Genomic DNA, 27,274 nt, shown 5'->3' on the forward strand with positions numbered 1-27,274 from the left:
ACATTTTTATTTGGTTTAAAACACTTTTTAATCTCGTACGTGGGGGTCTCGTAAGGGGTACGCTGTCCTCGACCGCTCCTGTTACTACAGGACTCTCTGATTCTGGCTCTTAGAATTCTGTATAGGGCAAGATAAAACAGAGAACTGATACATTCAGAACCACAGGATCCGCCCACATCAAAGTGCATCCAAAAACACACTGTGCACTTCACAGGGACCCTTCTTCACAATAGTAGCTCAGGTCACACGCAGACATCCCCTCTCTCCTCCTCACATCACAATGGTAGCTGAGGTCACACGCAGACATCCCCTCTCTCCTCCTCACATCACAATGGTAGCTGAGGTCACACGCAGACATCCCCTCTCTCCTCCTCACATCACAATGGCAAAATCTCCACACACGGTCTTTGGAACTTTTTATTTTTCCATGTTGAAAACATACTGCTAGTGGAGCTGCTTTGAAGGGCCTTTCATGCCATGTATATGATGAATGGGAAGAAGTATTCAATTCCATAGGGATATTATTTGCTCTGACCAGTACTCAACTTGGATGAATGAGTATGAAAAGGCATGTTGTGAAATGGACTGTGTGTTCAAATACCCATGGAACATGCAATTACCAGTGTGTCACAAATAACATGAACTCTTTTGTGGAATGGCTTCACAACAATTTGATATATTCGCTGGATATTTTACATATGAATGGCAACAACAATATGTCTGTAAATGTAATGCATACTGGAATTAATAACATGTAAAATGCCAACATAAGTACACAACCTACCTCTGACTGAATAAATGGCATTTTGGTCTGGAAACTGGTCACTTTTTTCTTTTTTCTGTTGAAAAAATAAAGGGGAAAAGAACTGTTCCAATCATTGGAGCATTAACAGACAACCTGTTTTTATACTGTATAATGTTATACGGTAAAAAACGACATGTTTTTGTCTCAAATAAACAGTAACATCATGACCTTGGATGAATATGACACCCTGAACAACATAACAATACCGATGTGATTTCCTTAAATACGAGTACAAGTGAAATAGGCGTAAAGGTCGTCATTCGAGACTACTCACAGGTCCAGACAAATGATTTACTACACATTCATTTGGTTGTGTGGATTAACTTATGTGACACACACCTGCATGTAGTGTGTGCATGCAAGGGAGACAATATACCATGACTGCACACATCTCATATCGTCAATCAATCACAAAGCTTTACAACTTCTGTCAGAAGCTCTAATAATCACCATCCATAGACAGACCATTGTTCATGTTGCCAATAACTTTTGAAGGAAAATCTCCAGCAAAATGAACACTGTAGTGTCTACTGTTACACACAGAAACCCAGGACAGAATGCACTAGTATAGAGGCCATATACCTAATCCAACCCGGAAGCAAATAAGAAAAAGCACTTTGAAGGTATATTTACATTTGCTGAACTGAATAAGGTTTCCTATTTGGGTCATTCTTTAATTGCGGCGGACTTGAGTCCCTTGACTTTGAAACCGTGAAAAACACTTTAAAATGACAAATAGTTCAAATCAAATCTTATTAGTCACATGTGCCGAATACAACAGGTGTAGACCTTATAGTGTCATGGTTGTCGTATAGAGGAGACCAAGGCGCAGCGTGGTAAGCGTACATAACTCTTTTAATAAAAGAATGAACACGGAACAAAAAACTATACGAAACAACAAAACTAACCGTGAAGCTATATTGCTAGTGCAGACAGGCAACTAAACATAGAATAACAACCCACAAAATACCCAAGGAATATGGCTACCTAAATATGGTCCCCAATCAGAGACAACGATAAACAGCTGCCTCTGAGAACCAATCTAGGCAACCACAGACATATAAACCCCTAGACATACAAAAACCCCTAGACAATACAAAAACTAAACAAACCACCTCGTCACACCCTGACCTAACCAAAATAATAAAGAAAACAAAGATAACTAAGTTCAGGGCGTGACATACAGTGAAATGCTTACTTACGAGCCTCTAAACAACAGTGCAAATTGTATGCTTATGCATTGTTTAAAGTACTTGGGGTAAGCAAATTGGCTTGTCCCTGTAGTGATGTGTAAAGACATGTTTTAGGCATTTAGAAATATCATTATTTTTTATATTAGAAATGGAACAACATAATGTAATAATCATTTAAAAAAATACAAAATAAACAATGTTTTAGGTGAGAAGAAGTAGCTATTTGTCTGAAGCCGAAAAAGAAAGGGAATTCACATGAACACCCCAATGCCTACTCCACCAATACTTAAAGTTTTCCAGCACACAGCTTTGACCTACTACAGTAGCTATGCTGGTCTATTACTTAAAACAATGGGTATGCAGGTTGCTTAGGAGTCAATCATTCTCAAACAGCCTAAATCATACTCTTAGAGGAAGTGCACCCACAATGATGTGATTTCTACCGCATATATTCTTCACACACCATACCAATCTCATTCCGCTACCTTTTTCAATATATATTTTTTATTATATGAAAACAAGCTTTACCTTCATACTTATATAAGGCCATCATGCTTTTTTATTATTGTAGTAATTTAGTGCCTGCCTTTATTTCCTTAAACCTTTTGATTTAGCAATACATGTCAGTATATTTGATATTTTTGGGGTCAGTAGGTGCCCAACATAACACCAGGTGATGGTGGGTTGGACACAGTCACTCTTATATAGAGGTCTATAGAGCCTGTCTGCATTCCTGATTTCTGTAACCGTTAGCTTACCCATGTAATATTTACATAAGCACAGAAACACTTGGTCTGTAAACATGTTCCTGTTTTATCAATTGCTGTGCTGATCAATGGGCAGTTTATTAACTCTGTTAAATTAATATGTAGCTTACAGGTGTGTGTACTTGTATTTATTTTTGCAATAAAGATGGTGAGGCTACAATAATACTTATTTGCAATAGGCTTTTATGTAAAAATACATACAGCCTAATGATATATACAGTATACACATTATTTTAATAGCAGGACAATGTAGTCCATTATTCCACTGAAGCGTATGAATGAGGCTGTTTGAATACTAAGCAAACTGCATACACATTGTTGTAATAGTCCAACATAGCTACTGTAATAGATCAGAGCTGTGTGCTGGAAAAACATGTTAGAGCATGGGCATACTTCTCACTTTTTGTTTTTAATTTCCATGGTTTTTACAGGGGTAGTTGATTATGCAACATTATTATACAACATTATAACACAGCAATACTGTCACGTTCTGACCTTAGTTCCTTTGTTTTGTCTTTGTATGGTCAGGGCGTGAGTTGGGGTGGGCAGTCTGTTTTTCTATGTTGGTTTTTGTGTTCGGCCTAGTATGGTTCTCAGAGGCAGGTTTCGTTAGTTGTCTCTGATTGAGAATCATACTTAGGTAGCCTTTTTCCACCTGGGTTTTGTGGGTGTTTATTTTCTGTCTTTGTGTTACGTGTATGTCACCAGACAGGACTGTTTCGTTCATTCATTTTGTTATTTTTGTATTGATTCAGTGTGCAGTGCTTTCTTAAATTAAACTTATGAACACTTACCTAGCTGCACCTTGGTCCTCCTCTCTATCACCAGACGACATCCGTTACAAATACAAGTAAAGTAAAAAATATACAATAATGACAACAGAAATAATGTAGTTACTAGTAATTAATAACAGCTGATTTTCTAGAGGGAAGCGAAAAACCTGAATTTAAGCCAATATGGAGTAAACTGGAAAACATTTCCCTGATCTCTTTAAAAAGAAAAACTCCTGAAAAACACATAAGATAATCAACATGTAGCCTACCCATTAACTATTTACATAGGGTTACGTTTTTTAAAGAACAAACACTTGTTCCCTGTTGAGTCTGACGTTTATCTCAACGAGTAGCATCTCAAAATACGGAAATAGAACCATCAAATCACAAAGTAATTTCCGATAAAAAACATATCAACAAAATATAATGTCCAATCGATGACACTAATCGTGGATACTATGACTTGCCTAGTTAAATAAAGGTTAAATAAATAAAAATCAGTGCTTAACACAACACATACAGTGCATTTGGAAAGTATTCAGACCCCTTGACTTTTTCCATATTTTGTTACATTAAAAAGCCTTACTATAAAATTGATTAAATACATTTTTCTCATCAATCTACACACAATACCCCATAATGAGAAAGCGAAAACATTGTAATGTATTAAAAATAAAAACAGTAACACCTTATTTACATAAGTATTCAGACCCTTTGCTCTGAGCTCAGGTGCATCCTGTTTCCATTGATCATCCTTGAGATGTTTCTACAACTTCATTGAAGGCCAACTGTGGTCAATTCAATTTATTTGGACATGATTTGGCACACACCTGTTTATATAAGGTCCTACAGTTGACAGTGCATGTCAGAGCAAAAACCAAGCCGAATCAAAAACCACCGAGACAGGATTGCGTTGAGGCACATCTTGTGAAGGGTACCAAACCATTTCTGCATCATTGAAGGTCCCCAAGAACACAGTGGCCTCCATCATTCTTAAATGGAAGAAGTTTAGAACCACCAAGACTCTTTCTAGAGCTGGCAGCCCGGCCAAACAGAGCAATCGGGGGAAAAGGGCCTTGGTCAAGGAGGTGACCAAGAACCCGATGGTCACTCTGACAGAGCACAAAAGTCCCTCTGTGGAGATGGGAGAACCAACTCTGCAGCACTCCAGCAATCAGGCCTTTATGGTAGAGTGGCCAAACGGAAGCCACTCCTCAGTAAAAGGCACATGACAGTCCGCTTGGAGTTTGCCAAAAGGCACCTAAAGACTCTCAGACCATGAGAAACAAGATTCTCTGGTCTAATGAAACCAAGATTGAACTCTTTGGCCTGAATGCCAAACGTCACGTCTGGAAGAAGCATGGTACCATTCCTACGGTGAAGCGTGGTGGTGGCAGCAACATGCTGTGAGGATGTTTTTCAAAGAAAGATGAACGGAGCAAAGTACAGAGAGATCCTTGATGAAAACCTGCTCTAGAGTGCTCAAGACCTCAGACTGGGGCGAAGGTTCACTTTCCAACAGGACATCGACCCTAAGCACACAGCCAAGACTCTGAATGTCCTTGAGTGGCCCAGCCAGAGCCCCGGACTTGAACCCAATCAAATATCTCCTAGAGATGTAAAAATAGCTGTGCAACAACTCTCTCCATCCAACCCGACAAAGCTTGAGAGGATCTGCAGAGAAGAATGAGAGAAGCTCCTGTGCCAAGCTTGTGTCATACACAAGAAGACTCAAGGCTGTAATCGCTGCCAAAGGTGCTTCAACAAATTACTGAGTAAAGGGTCTGAATACTTATGCAAATGTGATATTTCGGTTATTTTTACAAAACCCGTTTAACCCTTTTTTAAAGTTGTTGCTTTGTCATTATGGGGTATTAAGTGTAGATTGATGAGGGGGGGAATTAAATTATCAATTTTAGAATAAGGCTGTAAAGTAACATGGAATAAGTCAAGGGGTCTGAATACTTTACGAATGCACTGACTGGCACATTAGGTGGTTGGAGAGCAAGGCATAAAGTGACACAAACTGCTCGGTTACTTGGGATACACTAAGGGGACAGCACTGGTGCAGCAGATGCGAGGATGTTTCCCGGGACAACGATCTTCTCTGATATCGCGCAGAGGAGTAGCTGGATGTTCCAGTGTGTTGAGAAGATAAGTGCATAGAGAGGGCCCGGCGCTCTCTGTCAATCAGTTGGTGTATGCATATCAGGGAACACAATCCGCCACCCAAGCATTGTGTCCATGGGATGGACCATAGGGGTGGAATGCATCAGACAGATGAGGACAAAGACGTATTCCTTGCAAGTTGTTCTCTCCTGTCTCCACTACTCTCTCCTCCGTAGTAGTAGCAAGTTAGAGAAGGGCACTGGGTAAACAAATGTGCGCATAAAATCTGAGAGAAGTACGATTTTTGTGCATATGGAACATTTCAGGGATCTTTTATTTCAGCTCATTAAACATGGGACCAACACTTAACAAAGATGGCTATATTTTCTATTTATTTACTAGTATGTCTGTCCCTCGGTTTTGTCATTGGTGTTACCGAATTGAAAATGACTCATTACAAAGATTTACAAGGACCTTAAGCATTCCCTCCAGTGGCAAACTGTTATAGTTATCAAGTATCAAGGTAAGACCCAGATGTAGACACATTGAATAATCAATGGTTTAATAATCCAACAGGGACAGGTCAAGGCAGGCAGGGTTCAGTAAACAAGAGGTGTGGCAATGGTACCAGACGGCAGGCAGGCTCAGGGTAGGTAGAGGTCAATAATCCAGAGGTGGGGCAAAGGTACAGGTTGGCTGTTAGGCCTGGGGTCAGGGGCAGGCAGAGTGGTCAGGCAGGCGGGCTCAGAGTCAGGACAGGCAAGGGTCAAAACCAGGAGGGTGAGAAAAAGAGAGACTGGGAAAAGCAGGAGCTGAGAACAAAAACGCTGGTTGACTTGACAAACTGGCAACAGACAAACAGACAACACAGGTATAAATACACAGGGGATAATGGGGAAGATGGGCGACACCTGGAGGGGGGTGGAGACAATCACAAAGACAGGTGAAACAGACCAGGGTGTGACAATAGGGGGAAGGATTCTATATTAAAGAAATGATTAGGCAATTACACCCTTTTAGTATGTCATACGTTTGAGGATTCCATTGACAATTTGGTGTAACTTGGTGTTAGTCCATTTAAATTAACAGAAATTACATTGTGAGCAAAATTATTCATTATATAAATTTAGTAAATAATTTTTAAAGGGTTAATGATTTCAGCATCATTTAAGAAAAACCTCAATAACCAAACATTTCTCAGGTGTTGCCATCATTCGTGTTACACCTACTGGTGGCACAATGTTATCATAATGGTTAACATTATTTAAAGTCATTAAGATGCCATATTAGTTGATGTAGAATGGGAAGATGTACCCAAATACATTTAAATAAAGAAAATTAGAAAAAATATGTATATTTTTCCCAAAATGGCATGCCCAAATGCTATTCAAGAACAACCCATTTCTACCAACTGAAAAATTCCCATTGAGGACAAATATTTGCACAGACAGACGTATAATTTTTGATACAAGCAGTCAGGCAGTGTTGGATTTCCCTTAGTGTTACAGTAGATCCCATGTATTTCCTGTATTTAAAAAAAAAAAGACCCTTCACTGCACTTCAGCTCTGAAGCGGTTGTGGCATAGAGCTACTGAACCGTTCTGTTGATGTTGTGAATATCGGGCATACAGTAGCCTAAAGCTGAGCCATTCCATCCCATTGAGAAATAAGGACAATAAACAGCAATGTGCATACGTATAATAAGGACGAGTCTAGAGTTCACAATGCCAATGATAAGAAGTCACGATTCCAAGGACCCCTAACGGGAATATCTCCATTCAAAACAGAGAGACAGACTTAACAGGACATAATTTCCATCAATTTGCTGAAATTCCCATCTCTCTCATCATGCCAGACCTCCAGTCCAGTCAATATAAAACAAACGTGAATATAAAGAAAACATTTGAGATAAATGGGCATGAGATTGCTTCTGTAAATTGCCTTGTGTGCTGACAGCGCGGCTACATGTGAGCGAGATGGGCGCCTGCTGTTAGCAACACGATGTAGTGACGTTCTTGGTACCCGTGACAACCTGTACTACCTCAGATCAGGGACAGAAAATAACCACATCGAAGGACCCGGACATTCTCTCTCCCTTTAGCCACTTAAGGAATACTCACGGGACAGCAAATGCTGGAACACATCTGGACCACTGAACGGTCTTGCTCCTACAGCCTATGGTTTGTGGCCAATTAGAGAAAGTTATTTGAACTGGGAATGAGGCACATCCTCCGACATAGGAGAGTTTCATGTTCTGTCATGGTACCGTTAGGTCTCGTTCTGTCGTGGTATCGTTAGGTCTCGTTCTGTCATGGTACCGTTAGGTCTCGTTCTGTCATGGTACCGTTAGTTTTCCATGACCGAGCAGCCGCACACAAGTCTAAGATTAACATGCGCAATGCCAAGCATGGTGTAAAGCTTGCCGCCATTGGACTCTGGAGCAGTGGAAATGCGTTCTCGTGTGATGAATCACGCTTCACCATTTGGCAGTCCGACGGACGAATCTGGGTTTGGCGGATGCCAGGGGAATGCTACCTGCCCCAATGCATAGTGCCAACTGTAAATATTGGTGGAGGATAAATAATGGTCTTGTGGTTTTTTTTCTTGGTTCGGTATATGCCTCTGAGTTCAAGTGAAGGGAAATCTTAACGCTACAGCATACAATGACATTATAAAAGATTCTGTGCTTCCAACTTTGTGGGAACAGTTTGGAGAAGGCCCTTTCCTGTTTCAGTATGACAATGCCCCCGTGCACAATGCGAGTTCCATACAGAAATGGTTTGTCGAGATCGGTGTGGAAGAACTTGACTGGCCTGCACGAGCCCTGACATCAATCCCATCGAACACCTTTGGGATAAATTGGAATGCTGACTGCGAGCCAGGCCTAATCGGCCAACATCAGTGCCCGACCTCACTAATGCTCTTGTGGCTGAATGGAAGCAAGTCCCTGCAGCAACATTCAAACATCTAGTGGAAAGCCTTCCCAGTAGAGTGGAGGCTGTTATAGCAGCAAGGGGGGGACCAACTCCATATTAACGCCCATGATTTTGGAAGATGTTTCGATCAGCACGTGTCCACATACCTTTGCTCATGTAGTGTATGATCTGTGTGTGCTATTTCAATGCTTCCCGTACTTAAGTTTTGTTTTTGCGTCTTTTACTTTTGTATACCAGCTTCAAACAGCTGAAACAACAACATTTTTGGTTATGGAAAATATATTTCACAGCGGTTTAGATGATAAAATGATTCTCTGCACAATACTAGCTTATTTTGGCACATAAACTGAAATTAGGCAAACTATTAGAGTTTTAGCAAACAGGAATTTGCTGAGCGATTTCTGTAGAGTGCAACTTTAATACTAAAATCAACCTCTCAACCACAAGGTAACCATAAAGTACGGTAGCTCTCCCAGATGTGCAGAGCTGCAGTTGAGGATTAGGTGACATGCCAACGGGGAAACCGGGTAACTCTGAGAGTATTCGTTGTCTCTCTATGGTTTCTTATGGTCGCATTATGTTCAATTGTGTTGTGGAGGAAACGTGGGGCGATTAGCTTGTGGTGCTACTATGCTTTGATTAACCTACCCTTGAAGAACTTGGACATCCGTGACCGTATTCCGCACAGATTTGAGGACGACACTGCCTCCACCTCCTCTTTAGTCTCCTGGAACACAGGCACATAAATCAGTTCCTCATGTCATATCCAGTCAGATTCAATACATACGGGCCGCATTCACTAAATCTGTCAAGTTACTACACCAAATTATCTATTTGACTCCTAATACTGCGGTATATCTCTAGCACTCCCTGTTTATTAATCTAACATTCCGAGACTGTAGTGTGAAGGAGAAGTTTAAAACAGACATATCGAGTGGGAATCCCAGAGTGTCTTCTTTGTGCTCCTACAGTATCTCAGAACAGGAAACAAGGATAAACAGACAGTGTTTTTCTTCCCTGGTTCAATGGCCCTTTGAAGAATAGCAGAACATCTCAGTTTGATTAATGGCTGTACACTGTCTAATGAACAGTAATTGAATGGTAGAATGCAGCGGGCCCTAAGAGCCCCAAAGGAATACCCTGGTTGCTGCAGAAGCCAGTGACATTGTCTGGGGTTGATTATAGTTGACCTTGCATGAGAGGAGAAGCTTTACAAATAGCAAACCTAAGAAGCTAGGGGAATAGTAGGCAGGAAAACAGGACAAGACAAATGAAAAGGAATTGCATTGGTAAAGAATAGTGGAGGTCGATGGCAAGATCGATAACTATTTGATTTCTTATCACAAAATTCTTAAGAGGAAGACGACTGATAAAACATGCCTAGTCCTATTGGCATTTCTAACAATATTAATTAAGAAAGAATGTTTAGCTGACCGGCTGATAAATCAGCCAATATCGTTAAATCAAAAACAAACGATTGTTAAAAACAGACAATTACACAAGCTCATTCAACTCTACCTTTGTTCAACATGCATGAACATTCGGCGGACCATAACTATTTCTACATCGTTTCTAGGCTAAAGGAAAACTGTATATAAATAAAGAGAACACATTTGACAGTATGTTCAACTGAAGGTGTTCCAAAAGACCCATCAGGAAACAACTCATGTCAATTTAACGCAATGATCATGTTTGAGATCGACTTCATTGCAGTCGGCGTCTGCACAATGACTGATCTACAAATCACCTTGGATTCGAAATAACTGCTCGTTATTATTTGTAGATCAGTCAGTCGGCTCAGTCTGTGATTGGCTCAAGCTCTCAAACATGAAAAAACGACTTTAGTAGTTTGGCCGTCATTGTAAATAAGAATTTGTTCTTCACTAATTTGCCTAGTTAAATACAAAAAAATAAAAAGAAGATGGTTGCCCTGTTCTGGCCTTCACATCTGTCTATTGCAGAAGTCTGTTGTCATGCCCAAGAGACATTGTGTGTCACCATTTGGCAGACAGACAAACATGCTGATTCTAATAACACTTTATGTTGTCTAGCGGAGGTCCTTCAAATATTACCTCTACCTTGCCACTGTAACTATTCACTATTTAAATCCAATGCAATGAATCATTTAAACTGAGGGGGGAGAGGTTTTGGCTGAGAATGCAATCATGTAATTGAATTTGGTCATCAATATATATGGCATGAGAGGTATTTCACAAGCGTGGCCAGACTGGGATGTAATCTATTTCAAACTCAGTTCAACTATGAGTCATAGCCATAGTGTTTTATTATCATTCACACTAGATGATGAAGAAGCAGGACAGACTGAAACACTCTGCTTATCTTCATAAGGAGACTGGGAGAGAGAAAGGGAGAGAAGTAAGTAATATTAATATGTTGTTTGGCCAGAATATCAGCTCTGAGTTTGACTGCTATCAAAGCATCCATAAATAATATTGATAATATAATCTCCAATAAAAATCTCAGCCCATAAAATGTAGCTACAAAACACATTAAATATATTCACCAGGGGTGACATTAATATGCTTCGGGTTTTCTCTAATTACGACAATAAACTTCATGAAGTCAAACCTTGCTTTTAAAGCAGCAATTCCCTGTGCTAACACTAATAAAATAAAGTATATTTTTTACTGCTATAGTGAATTTCATCCAACCCTATTTCAAACCACTCACTGTAGATGTATCTATTGAATTTTGGACAGAAGTGTAAATACCCCAATTACAATTAGACTGACTTCTTGTCAGCTGCAGCAAGTCAAGTCAAACGTTGTTTGGTGCAGTGGTGGTGAGATAACGCCACAAATTAGCTGAGTCCAGATATCATTATTCCCCATTATCTAATGGTCATTCCAAGAATCTATAGCCATTCTGATTCAGCAATATTCATTCATGAGTAAATGCGATAAGTAATGAATAAAGCTAGTGATCTTTAACAGGGTCCTTAACAGGGTAATAACTCCCCCGAAGTCAATAATGATTTTGATAAGAATATCTTTATTACAAATGTGCATACCACTGCAAGAATCATCATCACACCAAAACATCTCACTAAAGTGTGATTACAATAGGCTGAAATTATCGTTTTCATTAAACAAAATGTTCACTGTTATTGATTGCCTAAATAAGACTCAATATCTTCTCATTTCCAAAGCTGAATGCAATTACATGGAATAGTAATATCACCCAAGTATTGTGTACATTCATCACTGTTATGAGGCTCCCCATTTTAATTCCTTTAAAGTTTATAAGACCAGAACACGTGTATTAAAATGAGTACAATTTCTAGAAACAATACGATACCAGGCCAAGTGTCACGATACCGAGTAGTATCGCAATACCGTGGTCAAATTGTTTTTGTGGCCTAGCATCGTGTCCGCCCTGTTCCCCGAACGAATGCTCACGTTTTCTAAACACTCTTCAAAAGTCTGTCACTGAAATTCACACTTACAGTGGGGCAAAAAAGTATTTAGTCAGCCACCAATTGTGCAAATTCTCCCACTTAAAAAGATGAGAGAGGCCTGTATTTTTCATTTATAGGTACACTTCAACTATAACAAACAAAATGAGGAAGAACAATCCAGAAAATCAGATTGTAGGATTGTTTATGAATTTATTTGAAAATTATGGTGTAATGAAACCTTTACACACTGTCTCCGTCATTCTCATGAAAACACACCAATCTCTCTCTCCCACAAACACACACACTGCTCCCTAATTTCAAAATGTTGGGCACCAAACAGAATTGAAGGAGCAGCAGAAATAAATAGATTTTGATATAGTGTAGGCTTACATTAGGCTTATATGAATCCTACCTTTTGAAGCACATCTCATGAGTAGCAGACCCTTTTCCTTTCTTCCTGTGTAAATCAAATGTGCCTACAACTACTGTCAAGTTACCAGGTTGTTAGCTAGCTAGGTATCATGACTGAACAATGGTGTTTGTTATCAACCAATAAATAGCGACCCAGGATTAGTTTTAAACAGCCTGCGACATGGTTTGTGAAATTATATAAAATGCGTGCGACTCCCGATAAAAATAGAAGGCCTCTCAGGTAATATGGGTCATGTTTTAACCTCTCTGAGGGGATGCTGAGAGAAGCAGGTGAGTGAGGGCTGGTAGTGGATGCTGAGAGAAGCAGGTGAGTGAGGGCTGGTAGTGGATGCTGAGAGAAGCAGGTGAGTGAGGGCTGGTAGTGGATGCTGAGAGAAGCAGGTGAGTGAGGGCTGGTAGTGGATGCTGAGGGAAGCAGGTGAGTGAGGGCTGGTAGTGGATGCTGAGAGAAGCAGGTGAGTGAGGGCTGGTAGTGGATGCTGAGAGAAGCAGGTGAGTGAGGGCTGGTAGTGGATGCTGAGAGAAGCAGGTGAGTGAGGGCTGGTAGTGGATGCTGAGGAAGCAGGAGTGAGGGCTGGTAGTGAGGGCTGGTAGTGGATGCTGAGAGAAGCATGGTGAGTGAGGGCTGGTAGTGGATGCTGAGAGAAGCAGGTGAGTGAGGGCTGGTAGTGGATGCTGATGCTGAGAAGCAGGTGAGTGAGGGCTGGTAGTGGATGCTGAGAGAAGCAGGTGAGTGAGGGCTGGTGCTGAGTGGATGCTGAGAGAAGCAGGTGAGTGAGGGCTGGTAAGGGATGCTGAGAGATGCTGCAGGTGAGTGAGGGCTGGTAGTGGGGGATGCTGAGGGAAGCAGGTGAGTGAGGGCTGGTAGTGGATGCTGAGAGAAGCAGGTGATGAGGGCTGGTAGGGATGCTGAGAGAAGCAGGTGTGAGTGAGGGCTGGTAGTGGATGCTGAGAGAAGCAGGTGAGTGAGGGCTGGTAAGGGATGCTGAGAGAAGCAGGTGGTGAGGGCTGGTAGTGGGATGCTGATGGAGGAAGCAGGTGAGTGAGGGCTGGTAAGGGATGCTGAGAGAAGCAAGCAGGTGATGTGAGGGCAGGTGAGTAGGGCTGGATGCTGAGAGAAGCAGGTGAGTGAGGGCTGGTAGTGGATGCTGAGGAAGAAGCAGGTGAGTGAGGGCTGGTAGTGGATGCTGAGAGAAGCAGGTGAGTGAGGAGAGAAGCAGGTGAGTGAGCTGGTAGTGGATGCTGAGAGAAGCAGGTGAGTGAGGGCTGGTAGTGGATGCTGAGGGATGAGTGGATGCTGAGGGAAGCAGGTGAGTGGGCTGGTAGGGCTGAGAGAAGCAGTGGATGCTGAGAGAAGCTGGTAGGTGAGTGAGGGCTGGTAGTGGATGCTGAGAGAAGCAGGTGAGTGGGGGCTGGTGAGGGCTGGATGCTGAGAGAAGCAGGTGAGTGAGGGCTGGTAAGGGATGCTGAGAGAAGCAGGTGAGTGAGGGCTGGTAGGGATGCTGAGAGAAGCAGGTGAGTGAGGGCTGGTAGTGGATGCTGAGTGAGTGGATGCTGAGGGAAGCAGGTGAGTGAGGGCTGGTAGGGGATGCTGATGCTGAGATGCTGAAGAAGCAGGTGAGTGAGGGCTGGGGATGCTGAGAAGAAGGTGGATGCTGAGAGAAGCAGGTGAGTGAGGGCAGGGATGCTGAGGAAGCAGGTGAGTAAGGCTGGTAGGGGATGCTGAGAGAAGCAGGTGAGTGAGGGCTGGTAGTGAGCTGAGCAGGTGAGTGGTAGGGGATGCTGAGAGAAGCAGGTGAGTGAGGGCTGGTAGTGAATGCTGAGAGAAGCAGGTGAGTGAGGGCTGGTAAGGGATGCTGAGAGAAGCAGGTGAGTGGGGGGTGCTGAGGGAAGCAGGTGAGTGAGGGCTGGTAAGGGATGCTGAGAGAAGCAGGTGAGTGAGGGCTGGTAAGGGATGCTGAGAGAAGCAGGTGAGTGAGGGCTGGTAGTGGATGCTGAGGGAAGCAGGTGAGTAAGGGCTGGTAGGGGATGCTGAGAGAAGCAGGTGAGTGAGGGCTGGTAGGGGATGCTGAGAGAAGCAGGTGAGTGAGGGCTGGTAGGGGATGCTGAGAGAAGCAGGTGAGTGAGGGCTGGTAGGGGATGCTGAGGGAAGCAGGTGAGTGAGGGCTGGTAGGGGATGCTGAGAGAAGCAGGTGAGTGGGGGATGCTGAGGGAAGCAGGTGAGTGAGGGCTGGTAAGGGATGCTGAGAGAAGCAGGTGAGTGGGGGGATGCTGAGGGAAGCAGGTGAGTGAGGGCTGGTAGGGATGCTGAGAGAAGCAGGTGAGTGAGGGCTGGTAGGGGATGCTGAGAGAAGCAGGTGAGTGAGGGCTGGTAGGGGATGCTGAGAGAAGCAGGTGAGTGAGGGCTGGTAGTGGATGGATGCTGAGAGGAAGCAGGTGAGTGGTAGGGATGGCTGGTAGGGGATGCTGAGATGCTGAGAAAGCAGGTGAGTGAGGGCTGGTAGGGGATGCTGAGAGAAGCAGGTGAGTGAGGGCTGGTAGTGCTGAGGGAAGCAGGTGAGTGCTGGTAGGGAAGCAGGTGAGTGAGGGCTGGTAGGGGATGCTGAGAGAATGCAGGGTGAGTGAGGGCTGGTAGGGGATGCTGAGAGAAGCAGGTGAGGGCTGGTATGCTGAGGAAGCTGGTGAGGGGGCCGGTATGGATGCTGAGGGAAGCAGGTGAGTGAGGGCTGGTAGGGATGCTGAGAGAAGCAGGTGAGTGAGGGCTGGTAGTGATGCTGGGATGCTGGTAGGGATGCTGAGAGAAGCAGGTGAGTGAGGGCTGGTAGGGATGCTGAGAGAAGCAGGTGAGTGAGGGCTGGTAGTGGGATGCTGAGTGAGTGAGGGCTGGTATGGATGCTGAGGGAAGCAGGTGAGTGAGGGCTGGTAGGGGATGCTGAGTGAGGGCTGGTAGGGGATGCTGAGAGAAGCAGGTGAGTGAGGGCTGGTAGGGGATGCTGAGGGAAGCAGGTGAGTGAGGGCTGGTAGGGGATGCTGAGAGAAGCAGGTGAGTGAGGGCGGGTAGGGGATGATGAGAGAAGCGGGTGAGTGAGGGCTGGTAGGGGATGCTGAGAGAAGCGGGTGAGTGAGGGCCGGTATTGGATGCTGAGGGAAGCAGGTGAGTAAGGGCTGGTAGGGGATGCTGAGAGAAGCAGGTGAGTGAGGGCTGGTAGTGAATGCTGAGAGAAGCAGGTGAGTGAGGGCTGGTAAGGGATGCTGAGAGAAGCAGGTGAGTGAGGGCTGGTAAGGGATGCTGAGAGAAGCAGGTGAGTGAGGGCTGGTAGTGGATGCTGGGATGCTGAGAGAAGCAGGTGAGTGAGGGCTGGTAGGGGATGCTGAGGGAAGCAGGTGAGTGAGGGCTGGTGCTGAGGGGATGCTGAGAGAAGCAGGTGAGTGAGGGGGCTGGTAGGGGATGCTGAGTGAGGGCTGGTAATGCAGGTGAGTGAGGGCTGGATGCTGAGGGAAGCAGGTGCTGGTGGGGATGCTGAGAAAGCAGGTGAGTGAGGGCTGGTAGGGGCTGGTATGCTGAGAGAAGCTGAGGGTGAAGCAGGTGAGTGAGGGCTGGTGGATGCTGAGGAAGCAGGTGTTGGTAGGGATGCTGAGAGAAGCAGGTGAGTGAGGGCTGGTAGGGGATACTGAGGGAAGCAGGTGAGTGAGGGCTGGTAATGCTGAGAGAAGCAGGTGAGTGGGGGATGCTGAGGGAAGCAGGTGAGTGAGGGCTGGTAGGAGATGCTGAGAGAAGGTGAGTGAGGGCAGGTGAGTAGTGAGGGCTGGTAGGGGATGCTGAGAGAAGCAGGTGAGTGGGGGATGCTGAGGGAAGCAGGTGAGTGAGGGCTGGTAGGAGATGCTGAGAGAAGCAGGTGAGTAAGGCTGAGAGAAGCAGGTGAGTAAGGGCTGGTAGGGGATGCTGAGAGAAGCAGGTGAGTGAGGGCTGGTAGTGGATGCTGAGGGAAGCAGGTGAGTAAGGGCTGGTAGGGGATGCTGAGAGAAGCAGATGAGTGAGGGTTGGTAGGGGATGTTGAGGGAAGCAGGTGAGTGAGGGCTAGTAGGGGATGCTGTGGGAAGCAGGTGAGTGAGTGCTGGTTGATTACAGTTGCCACGTGATGTGCGCATGAAAGTGAAGTGGATATTATTAGACCTGCTCATACAACAGACTAGTTAGTGGCTGTTGCTTCAATTAAACTGAATCTATAAACAAAACTGACTTCATAAGCATTGTCTAACAGGCGCTAGCAGGTTCTTAAATCGGTAGGGCTGAAAAAGTTGGTTGTATATCAAATGAAACGGTACTACGGCATTTAAAGATGTTGGTATCATAATGTTTTGGTACCGTGATATTACCGTGCTACCGGTATACCATGCGACACTAAACCACACATCCATGCAGAAACATATGTATACACAGCGCTCTAACTTTTGTTTATGACCTACATAATAACTAGAATATGCGAGGGACAAGGATCTAACACAAGTTATATAATAAGATGGGCCAACGCTGCATTTCCCCAGTCTAGTAGGCATCACTCTGTTCATTCTGCTAGCAGGAGATAAGCTCAGTGTGTGTTGTGTGTGTACCTGTGGCTCAGGTTCCAGCGGAGACTTTAGTCCTCCATCTCTGGAGCTGGTCAGACCAGTGCCTCTACCTGACTCCCCGCGACCAGACGAGGGGGCCGAGGCCTGGAACACACACACACACACACACACACACACGCAGAAAACTCTTGTTGAACCCCTATCAACACCACCATTCAAAAGTTTGGGGTCACTTAGAAATGTCCTTGTTTCTGAGAGAAAAGCACATTTTTGGTCCATTAAAACAACATCAAATTGATCAGAAATACAGTGCTTATGTTGTAAATGACTACTGTAGCTGGAAACGGCAGATTTTTTATGGAATATCTACATAGGCGTACAGAGGCCCAATATCAGCAAACATCACTCACTCCTGTGTTCCAAAGGCACATTGTGTTAGCTAATCCAAGTTTATCATTTTAAAAAGCTAATTGATCATTAGAAAGCCCTTTTTGCAATTATGTTGGCACAGCTGAAAACTGTTGTCCTGATCAAAGAAGCAATAAAACTGTCCTTTAGACTAGCTGAGTATCTGGAGCATCAGCATTTGTGGGTTCGATTACAAGCTCAAAATGGCCAGAAACAGACTCTTTCTTCTGAAACTCATCAGCCTATTTTTTCTAAAGAAATGAAGATCTCGTACAATGCTGTGTACTACTACCTGCACAGAACAGCGCAAACTGTCTCTAACCAATAGAAAGAGGAGTGAGAGGCCCCGGTGCACAACTGAGCAAGAGGACAAGTACATTAGAGTGTCTAGTTTGAGAAACAGACGGCTCAAAAGTCCTGAACTGGCAGCTTAAATAGTAACTGCAAAACACACGTCTCAACGTCAACAGTGAAGAGGCGACTCCGGGATGCTGGCCTTCTAGGCAGAGTTCCTTCGTCCAGTGTCTGTGTTCTTCTGCCCATTTGAATCTTTTCTTTTTATTGGCAAGTCTGAGATATGGCTTTTTCTTTGCAACTCTGCCTAGAAGGCCAGCATCCCGGAGTTGCCTCTTCAATTCCATTCCATGCATTAATTCATGAATTAATTTATTCCCTTCGTTCCAAAATGCCATACACTGTCCACGTGGTAGTCCAGTCCACTGACCTTCCTGGATGCATCAGAGCCTTGGAGGAATGCTTTGTAGGGACTCTGGGTCTCACCGGCCGGCCTAGAATTCCTCCGGACGTACTGCTCTTCCTCCGGGACTACCTTGGCCTCAACCTGGGTATGGAAAGGAAGGGGAACCATCTCTTAACTAATTACCGCTCAACATACTGCAAACTGTGGCCCTGTATTACTGGTCTTGTCGTCTGTTGATGGTCAGTTACAACTAGCCATACCAATATGCTACAGGTATTGCAGATCATGAAGGTTGGTTTTTACCTGGTCAATTGGCAGGTCCACCATCACTCTGCCATCTTCCTGAACCTCAGCTGCTCCCACAGTTTCACTTCTTTTGTCTTTCGCACGGAACACACTGCCTTCTAAGAAAAGTGATTGATCACAATTACCTCCTCTTTTTCCTTCTCTTTCCCATTTGTCCTTCACATCAGAAGTGATCATGTCAAAAAATGAATTAATTTAGAGTGCAAGCCAAGTGTAAGCCAAGACTTCTCCACTACAAGTTTGTCCTCCCTGTGTGAGGATATGTTCCTACAGCAGTTTCTGACAGTGACTCTTGATGCATTTGAGTAATGCACACCACACTGTCCTTTGGTAGTAAATAAATATAATTGTGTCTGTGTTTAAAATAACATATGGACCAAGAGCCATTTGAACTTTGTTCAGTAACTGTGTGTTGCCACCAACTACAGTAGGACGTCACCAAATTGAAGCATGTTGCACGGTGTGACGGTGTTGGATTTCACAGAGTGCAGCGGGGATCAATCCTTCCATATCAAGTTCAGAAAAAAAGCCAGTGATGAAAATCTGCTGCCGAAAGCTTTGCCTCCTCTCTTGCGATTGACACAGAATGCTTGCCAACAGTGCTCCGAGCCACTGCCTGATAGGCCCTGATTGTCCCTGTGCGGTAAGAGTGTTGTGTGTGTGTTTGCATGCATGCATGCTTTTGTGTGTGAGGCCAGATTGATGTAGTTAAGAGGAAGCCTATGGATTTTATTCAACCATTAGTAATGAGTTAATGAGGAGGAGGGTTCTTGCCCCCAGGGGATGATCAAGTGTCCAAAAAGTGGCCAGAGACTTGTGAGAGGAGCTCTCTCATAACCAGGTCTGCAGGGGATGTAGACAGCCAGTCAGGCGCTAATGCGCTGTCCCAACGTGATTGGAGGAAAGAAGATTCAACTCCATCACATAGGATACTGCTGGCTCAGCTGTAATGTGTGATGTGAAATGATGGCAGGATGCTAAAACGGTGGCAATTACTCATTGTATGATGTCATGGCATATCTCTGGTCCGGACACTGTAAAGAGACACCGGCATAATAACTATTGAACAGTTGAGCGTCTAAGGCCACTGGTGCAATTACTATGTATCGTATAGCTTACGTATCACAATCAAACTGTGTAATTGCCGCAATGCTAAATACCATCAATCTAACAGAGGATTTTGTCAGCTTTATGATCTCTCCGCTATATTATTGTGATGAATAACTTATGATTGTTTTGATTCCCCCATCAAGAGAAAATACGAAGCATTTTGTTTTCCTAGCATAGGGCTTTTCTGGATCCATTTTCAAAAAATGGCTTGATTGAATGAATCTATGATTTAGAGCACTGGATGGTATTTGAAGTTTCGTTCTGTTTAATATTCACAGCGTAAAGAGTTACATTCTTCCTAAGGCTGAAAACCTGTTCTGTTCCCCTGATGTACGAAGTCGATTTTGGAGAGCAGGTTGGGAATTCAAAGAAAGCTCTTCACACTTCCACATGCCTCTGCTTTCTCTGTATCCACACATGCACACACCAAGTGCTAAGAAAATCTTCCCTTCAACAAAAACAACAGGTTCAATTGATATCACAAAGAGCGAGGAACAGAGAGGGGGAGCGTAGCGAAACAGTGATACACACATGAAATATTGGAAGACATTTCTATAGGAAATGCTCTACTTACCACCCGTTGTGTAAAGAAGTGGGAGTCTGGACACCTGCCTCTGTTGTTTGGCTGTCTCTCTCTCTTTCTCTGGCTTGGCATAGAAGTAAGACTCTGTGGCGTTCTTGGGATGGCCCCTGGCTGTGTGCTCAAGGTCATCTCCAGAGCCTGTGTGAGCAAACTACACAAAGCAAAGACCATGGATCGAATCTGAACCGAAGTCCACAGAAGTTTTTTTTCTCACTGAGATGTATCTATTTCTTGTTATTTTCAAAGGCTAAAACATGTTGTGTTACACGACTAACGTGCTTTAGTACAAAACTTGTACCCCCTTTCCTTTCTTCCCCTCTTTGTTTTTTACATTTTCCATTGACCTCAATGTTTCATGAGCTGATATGCTTTGTGGCTCCCCAGTGACTCCCACTGTATTGAATTCATTTGGTTCCAATACATCCCATGCAGAACCTATCAATCACTGGGGAGCACAGCAAACTAATAATTTATTGATGAAACAGGGCAGCCATGAATTTCTAACGGCATTCATCTTATTTATCAAGCCAGATCAAACAATGAAAATCCCAACAAGCTTAAAGGGAAAGGGAGTTGCAGGGAATAACTTATTCTTAGAGAAGACGGCAGACGGTTATTGATTAAAAAAAGGGCTGGGGAGCTGGGTGGGAGAGGAGAGGGAGGGAAGTAAGTACGGGGGCAGGGAGAGAGACAGAGGAGAGAGAGGGGGGGTGTGAGTGGGAAGCTGAGTTCAGAGTGATGCTTGAGACAGTAGGCTGCTCAGACTCTTTGTAGGTAGCAAGGTGAGCTCTGTCTCCCTCTGAAAGGAAAAGGAAGAGCAGACATATTTTTTTCAGATTTATTTTTGTTCAGCCTGATCCCAAGGCTGGTTGGAGGGCCAGTGTACTGAGCTCAAGCTTCCACACAACAACACACTCCGGGAAATGGTGTTTGCCATCCCGTTAACATGTGGTTTGGGGAATAGCGTGGCTGTGTTTTTTCTACTTGTTTGCTTTCTTTAATGCAGAGGCCAAGTTTGTGTTGATGTTGTTTTGAATTTATACAGCTGTTGGTGGGCTAGAGACAAAAATAAAACATGAGAAGACTGCTGCAGGAAAGTTCAAAGAGTGATGTATTGTAGTTTGTATTGAAAAGACCACAACCAAATCTTACAACCCATCTGAAATATAAAAAAAGGTAAACACTTTTATCTTTAAAGCCTTGTGGAGAAAAATGCTAATTCTTTAAATCAGCAGAAAAAGAGCCCTTCTCAAGGAGAGAGAGGAGGGGCACTCCAGTGCAGTTAAGAGCTCTGGGAGTACAGTACAGTACAACTGCAAAATTCAGCAATGTAAAAAGCTGCTGAAGTCATTGCTGCTGTTTCTTTTTCCGCTGGCATTACACATCTTCTATGTCCTGTGGGGCGACAGTGTCTATCTGGCCCCGCCGAGACCTGAGTCGTGTGGAATCAATGTTGAGTAGGACCCAAGAGGGCGGCTGGCGTGTAATCTCTGGCCCTCTCAAAAAGCAGAGTGTAGGAGTCAACGGGAGGACAGTACGATATGATAGCGGTGGCCGGCATGAGAGAGTGCCAGCAGCAGCCAACCACCGTATAGGATCAGAGCCAGAGCCACTCCCAGTGGCTGGTCCTCAGCGGGAAGACAAATTAACAGCAGGCGACTAGGGTGTAACGCTTCCCACTGGGCATCACCACTTCCTCTGAATCAGGTCACATGGGATGGGAATGATACAGTTGGAAAGGGGTGATGATGTCACCTGATGATGTCAGGGGAGCACTGTAGCTCCTCTCTCCCTGAGTAGTCCGTTGAGTTCTTCTCATATGGCCAGGTGACTGTGTCTACTGGCGCCGGTGTGACGTCACTTATGTTACTGTGCTCAATGGACCTCAATGCAGGAAATACATTTTTCCAACCAATGTTTTCTGGTTATCATCACACATAGACAACTAGCTCAGCATCTAGGCTGCCAACGGAGACACACTGTACTGCCAATGCCACATGATGCAAGCAGAGTCTTCAGTGCAGACTTCAGTAACTACTCTGCCCCTGTACAGTACTAAATGACCGAGACGCTCTGCTGGCGCAGACAGACACCATGCTCCATGCTCACAAAGCAAGGTTGCAGAGCCCAGAGAAAGGTTACATTTTACACCAGCCTACAACGGGATGTTACAGAGATTTTACAGGCATTTCAAATCAGGTTGCTTGTCGCTTTGTGAGGTCAAACCAAAATGAATGAGGAACACAAAACCTATAAACGTATGTGTATCAGTAAGCTAAACAGCTGACAGATCTAACTACAGTGGACAATTTCTCTGCCATTAATCTTGTTTCTGAAACGTCCTCATTAACTGGTCAAATCATATTTACGAATTCATGAGGGGTAAGGTGATGAGGGAGCATAAAAGTATGGTAGCGTTTCCAGTCAATGAGTAATAATGGATGAGCTGGCTGATGGTCGTCACTAGTTACCACAAACACAAAGTCATAATTATGGCTAAACCCTGACTATTTCGAAAACGTATCTTCTTAAAATGAACCGTAACCACACTGACAACCTTATGCCGAACCTTAAATTAAGACCAAAAAGTATTCATGAAATTTTACAATAGACATTTAAGACAATTTTGACTTTGTGGCTATGGTAACTGGTGACAACCCTGGCTGAGGGATAGAGAGGACATAACACTGTCTCTGCTTCCCCCTTCTGGTGTATAATAAAATGACATTCTCCCTCTGTGCTGGTCAATGAAATATGGCAGATAATAACAACAGAATTACACTGGTTGGTGGAATGAACAGTGCAAACTGCTCTTTGTGGATTCCATCCTGCATTGAAAAACTGACACAAGGCCTCCCGAGTGGTGCAGCAGTCTAAAGCACTGCATCATGGTGCTTGAGGTGTCACTACAGATCTGGGTTCGATTCCAGGCTGTGTCGCAGCTGGTCGCGACTGGGAGACCCATGAAGCAGCACACAATTATGGGAGGGTTTGGCCGGCTGGGATATTCTTGTCCCATCGCGCTCTAGCAACTCCTGTGGCGGGCCGGGCATATGCACGCTGCCTCGGTCGCCAGGTGTATGGTGTCATCTCCGACACATTGGTGCGGCTGGCTTCCAGGTTAAGTGAGCAGTGTGTCAAGAAGAAGTGCGGCTTGGTTGGGTCGTGTTCCGGAGGACACATGGATCTCGACCTTCGCCTCTTCCGAGTCCGTACGGAAGTTGCAGCGATGGGACAATTGGGGAAAAAATACATAAATTGACACAATTATGTAGGACCACTTATGTTGTTTCCAAAAGCAAAAGGAGCTCTGGTAACTCAATTCACATTTCTGCTGTTACTGACCTTTTTTTTCTTGCCATTTCAATCCCGTTTGATAAAGCATTATTATGGTTTGAAAACAAGACAGCACTTGAAGTGTTAAAGCTGCAATATGGGATACCTGACCTGACTTTTTGGGAGACCTGACAAAATTCACATAGAAATGTGACTTCTAGATCTGTCATTCTCATTGAAAGCAAGTCCAAGAAGCGGTACAGCTGTTCTATGTGAGATATTTCTATGCATTCCATTTTTAAGTTTTGTTTTTGAGTCTTGTACTGGCGGTTTTGTACACCAGCTTCAAACAGCTGAAAATACAATATTTTTGGTTATAGAAAATATATTTCACAGCGGTTCAGATGGTACAATGATTCTCTACACTATACTTGCTTGTTTTGTCATATAAACGGAAATTAGGCAAACTATTTTTTTAAATGCAACCAGGAAATGGCAGAGCGATTTCTGCATAGTGTATCTTTAAAATAAATTGAGCTTTTTCTATATCAGAAAAAAATGTACACATGCCATGCTGTTACTGTCACCTTTCTTAGTTAGAAAAATATCCGTTGTCAGATATCTCCCCATATAGCCTGATCTCGAACTGTCTGCTGAGTGTGCATGTTCTCTTCTTCTTCACTTGTTTGTATGTATGTGGCGCTCATCTTGGGCCCTGTGCATTTCTCATATCACTGCAATGCGTTTCAACGTCTACTAAGCAGCATACAAATTGTCCTGGTTCTGGAGGAATTCCATTTTTTTTTTTTTTTTGTCAGCATGGTCCATTGGTTAATATGTTCAGTCTATGAGACTCGCTGTTACTTGATCAAACGGCCAGGCTCGTTCTGTTACCTATCAAAGTGGAAGGCAATGTAAACTCAATGCCTCCCCCACACGGCAAGGCTCATGAACAACACACGCTGGAAATCTTAATTGAAATGCTGTACGCAACAGAAAACTTTTACATTGTTCACTGTTCTAAGCGTGAAGACAATTTCCAGTCACACTGTACAGTATGTCCTTGAAATAAAATGATTGCAGGATAAACAGTGATCACAGCTGTTTCCTACTTCAGGGTGATAAAACATGATATTTTTCAAATGGAACTCTTTACTGGAGGTCTTTCTTTCTTGCTTCTCCTGGACTGAAACTAATGATTTCATGGGGGGAGGTTAATACAAGCATCTACTGTATGTGGTGTATATTAGTATACTTTTGCTGCACAGTAGGCCTACTTACTTTTGCATGTTTGCCTTTCCTTGTGGGAACAGGGACTGGGAGACTGTCATTGTTGACTCTAAGGAAAATCTACTAATTAGTAAGAAGAACACCATAATCTGAATGAAACCAACAGAACATAAACTTCCATAAACTTGAATTCTTTCTTTTTCTGGAGAGGAATACATCGTTTTTCTTACGCATGATGACTGTTGTCCCGGATGATTCCTCTGCTGGGGACCCACTGGAAGTATGGCGAGAAGCGGAACTTCTCAGCTCCCACAGCAACATAGTACTGGTTGTTCTCTAGCTCCTCTGGCCCAAGTAAAGTAGTCCCATCTAATGTGCACAATCTAGTTATCATAGAACAATTATCATTAACATGTATTTGTTATGGATCGCAAAACAGCATCTACTCTTTCTGGGGTCCAGCAAAATGAAGGCAGTTATACATTTTAAAAACATTACAATACATTCATAACAGATTTCACAACATGTTAGGTGTGTGCCTTTTCAATATTTAAATGGTACGAAAAGCAAGACTAATTATGTAATTATGTAAATCATAAATGAGGTCAATGTTACAAGTTGGATGACTTTTCATTTAATTTAAAAACATTATGATCTATAACATAAAGAGCTTTTATTAGTTATTTCCTACCTGTACACAGCACCAGTGCGCAGATGTACCCTCTCGGTCACCATGGCCAAGACACTTTCCCAGTTTGTGAGAGTATACTTTGGTATCAGTATCCGAGCTGGAGGAACCAACACATCTCCATTGGTAAAAACACTACAAAATACAAAAACACATGAAACTCAGTACCATTTTATGGGCTTGCGATTTTAACATGGTTATGATCATTGACATTTTCAACATCAGGAATGTTGTAGGACTAGCCTACATAAATCAATTGAATCTAACAAAGTAGAATAAATAACATCTCCTTATGTATTTTGTGACAAGAAAAATTTCACCCTACTTAGTTTTGGCATTTATAGAATGACAAGACAAGTGAAAAGAGTTAATGTCTATTTTGTATTCCTTACATCCCATTGCAAACAGCACAATATGTTTGTAGGACACTTGAAAACCCAAACTCACTTGATAGTGCATGACTCGTTTATTATTTTCCTCCAGCGAGCAGAAACAACTATTCTACTGTGAACTACAGGTCGGATCTGTAATTTCAAACAACAAAAATAGAAATGGTTATTGTATTACATGGTTATTACCGAGAATCTTGCAATCCTGTAAAATGATTGTGTGAGTGTAACATTGATAGCCTAGGCCTATCTTTCAGAGGTGCTCATGCATTCCTTTACTGACAAAGAAATGGTGTGGCCAGTATGGTATCAAATATCACTTCCATTGTTCAGTTAAAGTCGAAAGCAATTAGGCTAATTAGTAATTTGCAACAAACATACACATGGATGATTTTCAAAAAGCTTTGTGATAAAACATTTAAAAAAGCAAAAAGATGAGGGTATAGTTAGTGGCCTTACCTGTTCATTCTTCTTTTTCTGTGGTTTCTTCGTTGTTATATGGTAATAACTAGAATGAAAAACAGTAGATTACATTACAAATTACATGCATTTTGGTTTAGCTAGTCATTAAACATGATTATTTATGGCTGGCTGCACCAGCAACAACAACAAGGCTGTCTAACAATAACATTAGTCTTATAATTCCCGGCTAATTACAGTGTACCTACTCAAGCTTTTTGAAACGCTCTCCTCCGGCTGCAACATATCTCTCCCCGTGCTGCAAGTTGACGAGGTCATAGATTTTGTGCCCTTCCCTTGGAGTGTAAACATTTCGGACCGCTCCAAAAGGAGCCTCAACCCCACGCGTGACAGAGCTCAAAAAGCTGTCAAACGTTGACATCTGTCGTTGATTTATAACAAACTTTCGTCCAGGAAAAAAAGCATCCCCATTCCTGTAGACAACAATAGTTTTTGTTGGAGGTTGAGGGAGCACCGCTCTACCTGAAGTCCCAGACATGTTCATGTGATCACAACCGTGGCAGACAACGTTCCAGAACCGAGGTCAAAATGGCAAGAGTTAGCTAGTAGTTAGCCAGCTAACGTTAGCTAGAGAATTAGATTTTTCTCGCAAAGAAATAGATATCTGAAGATGAGACAGACGTCCACTTGGGTGCGCATCCTATCAAGAAGCCTATCCTTCGTTACAGATGTTTCTGGTCAACAAACGTGCTGTTGTTCCTCGTTAACCGTGTTGTTTCTGTTTTCAAAGCCTTCTAGCCTTGTGGCTACCACCAATCTAATTTATGTTGTTGGATGTGTTTCCAAGGAAACCTGTGGGGGGAAAGCGCGCGTTCTCCAGAAATGCTTGGTGACCCATGGGCCACATACAATGATACAGTATATCAAGTAGGATCCCGCAAAAGGGACCCCATCAAGCACAACAAGCCTATGCTTCAGTATTCATCCTATCTATTCGTTTTGTTCATCTTAAATTCCAAGTTGCATTTCTAAAGTTATTCTTGAAAATGCTCAATGACGTTTAAAGGTGAGAAGAAACAATGTGTGACAGAAAATTTGTCCATAATATAAACCATGCCATGATGGCACATTGGGCCCTCAACTTCTGTAGGCACTTGAAACA

At 43.4% G+C, this 27,274-nt stretch overlaps 1 protein-coding gene across 1 annotated transcript; it reads right to left on the minus strand.

The window, feature by feature from the left end:
* LOC135507418 (doublecortin domain-containing protein 2-like) lies at nucleotides 1–26,934 on the minus strand. The gene is made up of 13 exons (XM_064926960.1): nucleotides 26,361–26,934; nucleotides 26,152–26,200; nucleotides 25,751–25,827; nucleotides 25,307–25,438; nucleotides 24,846–24,998; nucleotides 24,667–24,724; nucleotides 20,101–20,260; nucleotides 18,414–18,514; nucleotides 18,135–18,251; nucleotides 17,045–17,146; nucleotides 9,232–9,310; nucleotides 785–839; nucleotides 1–117 (listed from the first exon to the last, which is right to left on the minus strand). The coding sequence occupies exons 1-12, from the start codon at nucleotides 26,654–26,656 to the stop codon at nucleotides 823–825; spliced, it is 1,341 nt and encodes a 446-aa protein (XP_064783032.1). The 5' UTR covers nucleotides 26,657–26,934; the 3' UTR covers nucleotides 1–117; nucleotides 785–822.
* Nucleotides 26,935–27,274: the final 340 nt, after the last annotated feature.

This window comes from Oncorhynchus masou, chromosome 21 (genome assembly GCF_036934945.1).
Source record: "Oncorhynchus masou masou isolate Uvic2021 chromosome 21, UVic_Omas_1.1, whole genome shotgun sequence".
Lineage (NCBI taxonomy): Eukaryota > Metazoa > Chordata > Actinopteri > Salmoniformes > Salmonidae > Oncorhynchus > Oncorhynchus masou.

What these genes read in the sequence shown, in the direction of transcription:
- LOC135507418 (XM_064926960.1), bottom strand. Translation starts at nt 26,656, where the DNA reads ATGAACATGTCTGGGACTTCAGGTAGAGCGGTGCTCCCTCAACCTCCA. An exon ending in AGAAAAAGAAGAATGAACAG is followed by an intron (nt 25,828 to 26,151) that starts GTAAGGCCACTA and finishes TTGAAATTACAG; the next exon opens with ATCCGACCTGTAGTTCACAG. An exon ending in TGGACCTGCCAATTGACCAG is followed by an intron (nt 18,252 to 18,413) that starts GTAAAAACCAAC and finishes TTCCATACCCAG; the next exon opens with GTTGAGGCCAAGGTAGTCCC.